This window comes from Alligator sinensis, unplaced genomic scaffold, assembly GCF_000455745.1.
Source record: "Alligator sinensis unplaced genomic scaffold, ASM45574v1 scaffold1_1, whole genome shotgun sequence".
Lineage (NCBI taxonomy): Eukaryota > Metazoa > Chordata > Crocodylia > Alligatoridae > Alligator > Alligator sinensis.
The window spans coordinates 145571-157642 of record NW_005842556.1 but is presented as its reverse complement, the minus strand read 5'-3'; the positions used below and the strand labels follow the sequence as shown (position 1 = coordinate 157642).

Below are 12072 nucleotides of genomic sequence, written 5' to 3'. Positions count from 1 at the left end.
TACAGGCTCAGCAGTGCTACACTGGTTAGTACTATGGAAGAAAGAGACTTGGGGGTCATCATTCACCACAAGATGTACATGAGCTCTCAATGCGATGCTGCAGCTAGTAAAGTGAGCAAAATGCTGGCTTGCATCCATAGATACTTCTCAAGCAAATCCCAGGACATCATTCTTCCCTTGTACTTGGCCTTGGTGAGGCCACAGTTCTAGTACTACATTCAGTTTTGGGCCCTACAATTCAAAAAGAATGTGAGCTGAGAGCTATGGGGCTCTTTAGCCTGCAAAAGCACAAGTTCAGCGGTGATCTTATGGCCACCTATAAGTTTATCAGGGGTGACCACCAGTATCTGGGGGATCATTTTTTCACCAGAGCGCCCCAAGGGATGATGAGGTCGAATGGTTATAAATTATTGCAAGACTGTTTCAGGCTGGACATAAGGAAGAATTTCTTTATTGTCCAAGCTCCCAAGGTCTGGAATAGCCTGCCATTGGAAGTGGTTCAAGCATGTACATTGAGCACCTTCAAGATAAATTTGGATGCATTTTTGCTGGGATCTTATGACCCTAGCTAACTTCCTGCCACTCCGGCAGAAGGCTGGACTTGATGATCTTCCGAGGTCCCTTCCAGCACTAATGTCGATTAAATCTATGAATTATGGGCTGCACGAGGGCTTGAACCAGCTGTAGTGTGGTCCCTGCTTGGTAATGGTTGGCCACATCTGAGCCTGCACCATGGCTGAAACTGGCCACTCCATGGTCCCTGTTGATTGATGGTCTGCTGACTGTTGGCAGGCTCTGGGGACTGCACAGCAGCTAACTGGAGCCCTGGTACAGTACCTCTCCAGCTCCCAATCAACTGATCATCAGCCAACTCCAGGGATTGCAACATGGCCAATCCAAATCCAATCACAAAAAGGCTATTTTGCTTGTGGTGCCATATGGAGGATGGAGGTCAGTTTCTTTATATTCCTGGGGTAGACTCTCAGGCTGGACTACATTTTCCATGAAAAGCCTACATTTCTCACCTCTAAATTAGAGAGTTATTCTCTCTTGCCCATGGAAGAGTTATTGATCCAGGGCAAAATGAAACAACTTCAGCATATGGTAGTGAGCAAATTGCGAGAAAGTCATCAAAGAGCACACAGTATCCTGGTGACAAGGGCTTTCTTCCAGGTGAAAGAAATGGGAGGAGCTCTTACACTGAGGAACAATTTAAACCTCTGTCTACTAAATCCCAGGTGAGTGTTCCATCTCTTGACTATAGGATAAATGAGTGGGGAGATAGGGGCGCTGAGTTTTATTTTGCATTTTGTTCCAAGAACATCTGACAGATCAGGGTCTATAACTGAAAAAATTTCTAGTTTGCAAATCCAGACAGGTTTGAGTTTGATCCAGGTGCCCAGTTTCTAAGCATGTCGAAGAATTTGAAAGCTCTGGCCTCACCTGAACTGATAGCAGACCTTTAAGCATCTAAGAAACTACTGGAAAAAATCAGATACTTAGGGACCTAGAGTGTCTCCTGGGTTAGGTGGCAGGTGCACAAAAGAATAAAAAAATTAAAGTCTAAATTATTTAAGTCCCATTATGTAAAGCAGCACTTAGGTTCAGTTTAGCATCTATGTCAAGCAACTATGTCAAGCACCTATGCTAAGCCCTCAGTTACTTACCTAAGGTGACAAGGGAAATGTGATTACAAGAGGGAAATTAGCCAGTTATTTCTGTATGTATCAAAACAGGAAGCTGCAAAACATTTTAGAGATGGCACATCTGTGCTCAGTTGCCCCTAGAGACAGGAAAGATGTTTTAATAATCCAGTTTCTTTGTGGCCTGACATTCACAGCTCTGTGGCATTCAGGGATTCAACCCCCTGAAAAAAGATAAATAAATGAACTCTTTGACTGCTAACACATCATTCTTTGGGTCCAAGAATGACAACCATCTCCCTTCTGCTCTTATAGGTCTTCATTTAGACTCTAAAAAAGGTATGTGTTCTCTTTTGGTTCTGACATCTGGAAATGTTTTCAGTATACAGCCAATTCACAACAAGAACAAATGCAGTGTAAAGAGAACAGTGGCTATATCTATTTTCGTTTGGTCACAGTGATGAGACAAAGCGTACTAGTGTTTCCGACGTTGTGAGCAAGACAGGTGATTCCTTAGGCAAGAGGAATACATTGTAAAATAATAATAATTAAAAAGTACAGCTCTGAAAAATAAAGCATCTCTTCCTAGTATTTCAATATATTTTGTTTCTTAAGTGCTATTCTCAGTATACTTTTTTGATTATCAAATGATTTAAAGGTATTTGGTAGAGTAGACTGACAGCAATAGAACTAGTTTAAATCCTGATCTCAGTGAATTGTCAAACACTACAGGGAAGTCAATGTTTATTTATAGCAACTGCGAATCTGGAGCTAGATCCAAAACTGGGATACCTTAAGGGGATTTGAGGTGGTATTCTATGCTTTCCTCGTTGCCTAAATGGTCATTATTTTGGACATCTATAGGGCATTTGGGGCAATAATGCTTCCAGTGGAATTGTATTCCTGGATGTGTGTGGATAATTGTGCAGTCCCACAGACTGGTAGCAACAAAATGAGCAAGAGACTTCTCTCTTTTCCCTTCAAACAGCAGGATAGCCAGGGAACTTGCCTGGGAGACTTATGGACTTGGGTTTTAGCCCCCCACTCATCAATAGGGGATTTGATTATGAGTTGTTCTGATTTACCAGCTTAACATTTAAGCCACAGATGAGCCATTAGATGATCCCTTTGCCTGTGTGTTTTTAAAGTTGGCACCTTTGGAACTTAGAAGAGTGAGGTATGTAGGATTCTGGGGAAGGGGGAAAGACAGTGGGCATGTGGCCGGGAGATGCGGCTGTTGGTCTGAATAGTAGAGCAGGGTGCTGTTTTCAAAGCTGGATCCTTGTCTGCCAGTAGAGTGGAAGCTTCCCTGTGCACTTCCTTCCAGACATTTCCCCTCCTCTCAATGATATTGTTACTAGCTGAACTTAAAATGAAGTGACCAATTGGTGATCTGAAGGGTGTTGGTTAGTGTGCTGTATTGGGAAGTGTAAGGGGCCCTGGTTCTAGCTCTATCTGGTCGGGGAAGGGCAGGGTCCAGGACCTAGCCCCTTGGCTTTCCAGGTGAATGTCAAAGTCACGGAGGGATAAGGGGCAAAAGCAGAGCAGGGGGCCATTTTCTGTTCCTGAGGTTAAGTCCAGGAGTCACAACATATCCAGAAAAGATGTACCTATGAACCTTGGATGCTACTCTACATGTTCTGATTTTGCAACTATGGAACTGTGCATAGTTGTTCATGCACACAGGGCTATGCTTCTTGAAAGAGAATGTCCCTAGGTGCATAAGTCTGTATTAAAAAGTTGTGAGAACTCATGCAGCCAAACAAGAAATGGCTACTTAGAAAACCAGGAAAGATTAGAAATTCACAATTAGACCCTAAATCCAAATTTGCAATCCTGAAAACCTCTTCTTAGCTGCTACTTAACACCACGACACACAGGGTAGGCTTAGACATTCAAAAATTACAAGACATTCAAAATCAATTTAAGTTATGCAGTTTTCTGTAAGTAGTGAAATTTAGATCAGTATTGAAAAGAACACACGTTCACCCTTTGTTTGAGGGGCGGGAGGCAGGAATCTTATATGGAGCTGTGTCATTTTTAAACCAACATATGTGTGCTGAACTTCTGGTCTGGGTATGGACTGTTTTCTGATCACGTATACTGGTAGAAGTGTAATGGCCGCAAGACTCATAGGTGCCTTATTTTTAACTTAGATTTTTATTCTTTAGATCTAGGATTAAAAACATTGGCAACTCATGAGTAAGAGGACCAGTACTGTGGGGAAAGTACTGTAGGAAGGTTGGGGAAGGGGAGCAGTGGGGCAACCGCCCCAGGCACCGAAGCAAAGTGGGGGCTAACAGGAGCTTCGCAGCCGCTTCAGGGTATGGTACGGAGCTGCAAGCAGATCATTTGGGGGGGTGCAAGGATGGGGTGTGGTTGGCTCCCACCGCTGCATGAGGGAGGGGTGTGTGCCCCTCCACCCCAGATCTGTGCACAGGGCGAGAGTGGGCTGTCGCTGTGGGCTTTGCCCTGGGAGCCAAACTTCAGGGCTTTGGCACTGTGTGGGGATATTCAGTTTCCAGCTAATAATCTTGAGAGTAGCACAGGATTTTCAGTCTCAGCAGACATGAGCCTCTCTCCATGACAAGAATATTGATGGGAAAAAAAAAATCATTTTTTCAAAGAATTCAAAGAAGAGTTGGCTTAGAAACTGTTTGTGCAACATTTTTCAGTTGGAAAAAGCAGTTTTCCAAAAACCTGTATTTTTTTTTAAAATTCTTTTAATAAGTTAAAACATTTTATTCAGACTTCATCCTTTTTATTATTTTATTTTGGTTTTGATAATTTCATACACTCTGATACCTTGCAGTGATGCATTGTGATCAAGAACGGTATAAACTTTTTAAAGGTGTCAAGGATGTATCTGTATTAGTCTAGAGGTAAAGGGAATCTGAACTCATGATAGAGGTGATATCCTTTATAAGACCAACTATATTTTTGCAAAATAACAACAACAACAACAACAACAATAATAATTGCAAGCTTTTTGGGACATGTACCCTTCTTCAGGCATAGGAGAAAAATGGTAAAAATTATCCTGGGTAGAAATAAAATTTCACATTTCATAGGAGAGTTGAAGGTGTGGTAAAATCTCCTGTCTGGGATAGTTCATTTTATATGCAAATTAGGCTCAGAGAAAAGTTGGAATAGTCTGTTTACCTCAAAGTTGCCTCATCACAGAGCTCAGAGACTCCTTAACACATAACAAATATCTACCCAGAAGAGCATTTCTACTCCTCTGTGAAATGTAAAACATCATAACCAGAAGGAAAGAGGAGATTTTACCACACCTTCAACTCTCCTATGAAATGTGAAATTTCATTCTACCCAGGAGAATGTTTACCTTTTTTTCTCGTATGCCTGAAGAAGGGTATTTGTGCCTGAAACCTTGCAATTAAAGTGTTTGTTTGTTTGTTTGTTTGTTTGTTTTTTGGGGGGGGTTGGCAAAAACCTAGTTGGTCTAATAAAATATATCACCTCTACCATGAGCTGTGATCAACTTTTTAATTGCATTTGCTTTCCTATTCAGCTATTTGAAAAAATGGAACTGGTGATATCCCAGGTTTGTTGTTTTCTTGATTTCATTTTTCTTTGTTTATTTAAGGTTGGGGCTTTTATGTTCTTACTTTTTTATTTCATGTGCCTATGGAGCCAATGTATTTATGTCACCACACTCAGTGTTCAAATGTAGGAAAAGAGAGTCAAAAGGATGCAATATTCAGGCCACATCCAGATGAGAGCGGCTGTGTGATATGTGGTGCCACATACCTCACGTTCAGATGTTCTCTGCACTGCAATGGAGAGAACAGAGCTATGCTGCAGCTGCTGGCCAGGCTCTGCGTGGCAGAATTGCTGCTTCTTAAACCCATGAGGACCCCAGGACCCCAGGTAAGGCTGCTGGGGCCAGTCCAGTTCTGGCCCCAGCCTCCCCTACTCCACCTGGGGTAATTTGTCTAAAGTGTCCCACCGGTAGTTGTCCATGGGGAACCAAAAGTCCACATCATGTGTGGATGCAGCCTCAGAGTTTATTCATTTCCTTGTATAAAGTGTTTTGACTTGGTGGTATGTCTAGAGAAGACACTTAACTTCACATTAGTATATTTTACAGTGAACTAGGCATGTGCATCTACATGTGCATTTGTTTAGCAGTTAACCTCCCTAACCCTGAGTAAATGTGTTACCTGCAAATGCAAGTAGCAAAGTTACCCAGCATTAGTAACTGTGCCAAAGTGTTCATACCTGAGTGGGAGCAAAATCTGCTGCTGGTCAGCCATCCAAAAGGGGGTGGGAGATATTCCCTGCCCGTGGGAGCTGTCTGCTGCAGGGGCAGGCTTCACCACAGGAGCCCAGGTTAGGACTATACCCACCTGCTCCGGCAAAAAGAAGGTTGAAGTCTTCTGCTCTGAGATGCTTATATCCCAACACTCGCTCTGCCATCATGATCAGGGACTGGGAGGCTGGGAGACCTTTGTCTCCCAAGAGTGTCCCTGTGGTCATAGAGGTGTTGCTGGGAGACGCTTATCTCCCAGTGCCAGCTCCATGACCCTGGAGCTGCTCCTGGGAGATGCTTATCCCTTAGCACCGGCCCTGTGGTTGTGAAGCTGCTGCCGGGAGATAAGCATCTCACAGCAGCAGCCCCATGGTCCTGGAGCCAGCACTGAGTACTCCCTGAGGTGGGGGCTGGGGATCCTGTTCTCTGCCCAGTTCTGTGAGGAAGCTCCCTTTCCCCTTCCCTGCATGCCTGGGTGGGGACAATATTCTCCTGCCCTGGCAGCAAGGAGCTTCTAGCCACCACTCCCTGATCACCAGGGATCTCCCTGCATGGGGACAGTTCCCCACCCAGCCTGGAATTGTTGGGACATACCGCTGACCGGAACACTTCCCAGCCAGCTCCAGGCCATGCCGGGAAGCACGTATAGCATGGAGGTAGCTGAGGACTGCCCTGTTTCAGGCAGTTCCTAGCCAGCTATGGACATGCAGACTTTTCCACGTGGTCCTGGGCTGGCTGGGAACTGTCCCAATCAGGGCTGGGGTCCAGCTCCGTGTCCCGATACAGTGATCGAGGCATGGGCCTTGGAAAGAGATGCAGAGGTGGGTTAGGTCCCAGCCCCCAGCTCTGTCCTGATTTGCCGGTGGGGCAGCTAGAAGCTAGTTAGCTTTTAGCTGCCCCACTGATAGATCAGAGCAAGGGGTAGGGACTTGCTTCACCCTTGCAGCTCTTTCCAAGGCCCTTGCCCATGATTAGAAAGCCAGGGCCAGGAGCTTGCTGCTGACGGGGCAGGGGGACATTATCCCTGCCCCAGCTGAAGGCAGCTCCCTGGGGTCCAGAGAAAGCTGTTTCCTGGCCTGGTGCTGTCTGCCAAGCCCCGGGCAGGCTAGAACCCAGGGAGAGTCTGGAGCTCTCCCCAGTGCTGGCAGGGGCCAATTGCAGGACTGCCGGTAACTTGGTGCAAATTTTCTCCCTAGTCTCTGCACGTGTAGAAGCCTGCCCAAAATCCCTTACTCCAGAGTAAATTTAGGCTGGAGAAAATATGTGTGTAGAGGTGCCCAATGAGGTCTTTCTTATGATAGTCTTCTGCTGTTTCCCAGGTATTATCACTTATTGCACCAGTTGCTGGAGATGTATTTACTTTTACAATCTCATTTGGTCTGACATTAGGAACTAACAGGATAAAGTCGCTTGAACACAAACTCTAAAATTCCAGATGTAACATTGTTTCTTACAGTCTCCTCATTAAAAGCCTATTTCTTGTAATGTATTCTGGCTTCTGCATCTATTTTAACTAATATAATAAATGAGTTAGTTCCATCAGAATATATGTGTAGGTGTAAATGGCTTGTAAGTTCATTGAATGAAGATCTTGCTATTCAGTCCAGTGTGTAAGTGGTAACCAATAAGGGTGGTCATATCATATGAAGTAATATTATGATGAAATAGGCCTAATGGTTTTCTCTACAAAATTGAATTTGGATCTCCTAGCTCTTAGGGTCCAGATATGGAAATAAGCTAGGATATGAACATACAGAATATCAACTCCTCTAACAAAGCCACCTGTGCATATGCACTTACTCCATGGTAAATGCAAGGACCCCACTTTCACTGAGTGCTCAGATACTTTGTACCTACTATATTGTTAGGGCTGGCAGCTGCTGTGGGTGCTGTAAAACAGGGATGGCCAACCTGTGGCCTGAGTGACACAAGTGGCACTGGCAGCCTCTATATGTGGCAGGTGACAGATTAGGAGGGGAAAGGCAGCACAGCAGGAGATCATGCAATAAACACAAGGCAGGGAGTACAAAGCAGAGGAGCAGATCAGGCAAAGAAGGCATGGAGACTACAGCAGCATTTGGGGAGGGCACAGGGCTTAATTTATGAAATGTCTGCCTAAAAGTTTGGCCCGCATTGCTGCAAGTTCACAGTTGGCTTACCTTGTGGTAACTTGTTCATGTGCCAAAATCTCCTAGCCTTAACCCCTGAGTAAATTCTCTAGATAGGCTACTACTTCTCTGTTAAAAAAAACAACAAATATAGTATGTGAGAGAAAAATGGTGTTATCAGATAAGTCGACTACCTTGGATTTGTCTTGGTCAAGGCAACATCCTATCACTCTAATGTTCTGCCACTGTATTCATTCATTCTGTATTAATTTCCTCTTTCAGCACAATATGCACCTCTGGGATAAATGGCAAAGAGGAATACTACTACTGTGACTGAATTCATTTTGCTGGGATTCACAGACAATCCCAATCTGCAGATCTTCCTCTTTATGGTCTTTCTCTTCATCTACCTGATAATCCTACTGGGGAACCTTGGGATGATTGTGTTAATCAGGACTGATTCCCAGCTTCACACCCCTATGTACTTTTTCATCAGCAACTTGGCCCTCTTAGACATTGGATACTCCACCATCATTGCTCCCAGGACCCTGATGAGCTTCATCACAGAGAGCAAAGTCATATCTTTCACTGGGTGCGCTGCACAGTTCTTTTTCTTTTGCATTGCTGTATCCTGTGAATGCTGCCTGTTGGGGGTGATGGCATATGATCGATTCACAGCCATCTGCAGTCCTTTACTCTACACTGTCATTATGTCCAAGCAGTTCTGCATCTATTTGGTGCTGGGCTCTTACTTCACAGGATGGGTGAACGCAACAATACAGGCTATTTTTATATTTCGGCTGTCCTTCTGTAATTCCAACATCATCAACCATTTCTTCTGTGATGTGCCCCCAATCTTGAAGCTGTCCTGTTCTGATACCCACATCACTGACATGATTCATTTCACATTTTCAACTGCAATAGTAACAACTACCATCCTGACCATTCTCATCTCCTATATATATATCTTATTTGCTATCTTAAGAATTAACTCTGCTGATGGCAGGCATAAAGCCTTCTCTACCTGTGCCTCCCACTTGACAGCTGTCACTGTTTTCTATGGGACAGCTATTTTCATGTACTTACGGCCCAGTTCAAGGTACTCCATGGATCAGGACAAAATCATCTCTGTGTTTTACACCCTTGCAATTCCAATGCTGAACCCTCTGATCTATAGCCTGAGGAATAAGGAAGTGAAAGAGGCATTCAGGCGGATGATAGACAAGAAGTTGTTTTTTTGTTAAATGTAAATGTCACAAATAGTTTCTTACTAGTTAACAGGAGGAAGACAGAAGAGTGAGAGATAACTTTAATATTCAGGGGCTGCATCTATATGAGCGACAGACTGCACAGTTGTTACTGTGAAGTCATTTAGTACTTGCATAACCAAGTACTAACTTACTGTGCAGTAACTGGCGTTATTATGCAGTGGCATCCCCACATGATTTTTTTTTTCTGATGCTACTGTGCATCAGCAACTCGTGCGGACATGGCCAGGGATAATAAAATGTGAGTATCTTTCCTCAAATTATACAACAGAGATGGGTATACAGAGGATCATCTAGCACCATACCATGGTTTCACTGATCACTGATGGTCCAGAGGCACTCCTTAGGGACTTTTCATTACTACCAAACCCTGGCCCACTGTCTCTGTAGAACCTTTGATCTACCGGTAGTTACCAGAAGTCATTTCTGATAGGCTGTTTGCTGGTGTTGTTTAAAAGGTTTAGAAGTACTTTTTCTCAGCTACATTCCTATTGAAAACTGAAGTAAAAAGTAAATAAGGTGTTTTCCTTTTGCCCTGTTAGAAAAGACATCCCTTCCCCTTTGCATATTCCTAGGAAACCCTGCAGTCCAACCTTGATGACTTAGGTGAATGGGGGCCAATAGTTTTTATATATGCGCTACACAATAAGCGCAACTACATGAGACATATTAATGCACCTTAGCCTAGTTTACTGTGCAGTAAGGACATGTTTTTACAGTGATTACTGGATGTGCAGTAACACACATGGAGACGTGACCTGGCATTAAGTTTAGAGCCAGATCTGCCCTGCCACTAGGGGGCTGGCACTTTTCCTGGAAAAATGTCCACATTTTTGGGGGGCTGAAACATGAGAAAGAGTCCATTCTTTTCAACATCTTATGCTCAGGTGGATTTTTTTTAATGTGTGGTGCACATGATGCAATGCATCATCACATATAACAGAATACTTTTTTTTCAATTTAGATAGAAACTACCAACTTTTCACATATGACAGGGGCCTAGGCTATGTTATTCAGTTTAAGACTGAAACAAAAATAAATATACTTTTATTAGAATGTGCCTTAATTAATGTGTCATAGTATATACTATATATATAAAAATGGAAAGAGGGAAAGCAATTAAAAGTTGTTTCATTAATCCTGTGGTCATTAGAATTAAATATAGATTTCTTATTCAGATTCATAAAACAATATTTAGCTTTCTTGAGCATCTTGATAATACATCCAATCCTTCACTGACAGTTATTTATAGACATGAGTTAATATTTGTCTGAGTGAATGTTTCCCTGCTTCAGTTAAAGTTTTTAGCTAGAGTTAAAAATAGACTTCAGAACTGTGAAAGAGGAGTTACATCACCAGTAACTTACAGAGCAAAACTGCATAAGAAAGGATAGCTTGATTAGGGAAAAATCAAGACTACTAAAATGGAACAGAGTGTTGTTCATACCTGTGGAGTGAAGAGAGATTAGAAAGAATTGGGTAGCTATAATAAACCATGAAGTCAATAAGGCTGGAAACAAATGTCACCTTTGTGCTGTTATACCTATTTTCATGGCAGGACAAAGTGAAAGCAAATAGACATCAACCATGCCCTTTGCCACAGCAGAGATGCCTTTGTGGATGCTGGACTCTGCTGGTGACCTGGAATCAGAACTCATTGGAGTCTCTCATGCAGTCCCAGCGCTAGTGCTGTATCAGAGTCTCTAATCAACTCTGGTGCAGTCCTGGGGCTGAGACAGAAAATCAGCTGGCTGTCAGTCTCAGCCCCAGGACCCACCAGAGCAAATTCCAGACTTCTGTGTATTAGGCCTGTGTAAAGTGGCGAGTTTTAAGATCTCATCTAGTATTTGCTTGGGATTTGGATTTGGCTGATTCGAGGGACAATAATTCGATTTGGTGATTCGAATCACTGTCCCGACTAAATTCGCCAAATCTCTGAATCAGCCAGGCCAGGCCCATCCCCTGCCCACTCTCCCAGCTTGGCAATGACTGCCCTGCCCACCCCATCTCCCAGCGCTTGGGGAAAAAAAAAACCCTGGCTTCCCAGGCCAGATCTGGCCCTTTAAGAAAAAAACAAACAAACAAAAATACCCTGAGACTAACCACTCCTACTGGCAGTGATGATCCCTGCTGCCACCCACTGCACCACACCACATGGGGGCTCTGCACAAGCCCCTGAAGCCCTGAGGCCGCTGCAGGAGTGGTGAGTCGTGGGGCTTTTCTCTGTTGTTTTTTTTTTCTTAAAGGGCCAGAGCTGGCCCAGGTGGGGCAATTGTGGGGGGGCTAGGGGAGCAAGGGGGAGGTCAGGGGTCTCGTGCAGAGCCCCCCATTCAGGATGGGGAAGTGGAGGGCAGCAGGGATCACCCCTGCCGTCCCCACCTGGTATTACCCGGTGAGCACCAGGGCTTTTTTTTTAAGTACAAAGCTGGAGTGGGCAGGGGGCAGCCATAGTGGGGTTGGGGGAGCAAGAGGGCTCGGGGGGCATGAGCAAAGTTAGCACATGTTATTCCTCACACAGATAGTCAAATTTTAAGTGCATTTAACATGTGCTAAGTGTCTCATGTGACATGGCTCTCAGTGGAATTAGGTACCTAAGTGCAATTCCATTCCATTCTGTTCAAGTCCTGATGATCAGTTAGAATATCTACTTCTGCTGCCATCTGACCCTTATGATCGAGTCAAAAAAAGACAACCAGGGTGAAGCAAAGTGGATGGAGGAGGACCCACTCACTTTTTATATCAATACTTTTTGTGAGGCTTAAGCCAGGTGTCGTAGAATT

General features: G+C 44.0%; 1 protein-coding gene across 1 annotated transcript; it reads left to right on the top strand.

Moving 5' to 3' along the window:
* Positions 1-8329: 8329 nt before the first annotated feature.
* Positions 8330-9268, top strand: LOC102371240 (olfactory receptor 1019-like). The gene has a single exon (XM_006032215.1). It carries the CDS (start codon positions 8330-8332, stop codon positions 9266-9268), a length of 939 nt encoding a protein of 312 aa, XP_006032277.1.
* Positions 9269-12072: the final 2804 nt, after the last annotated feature.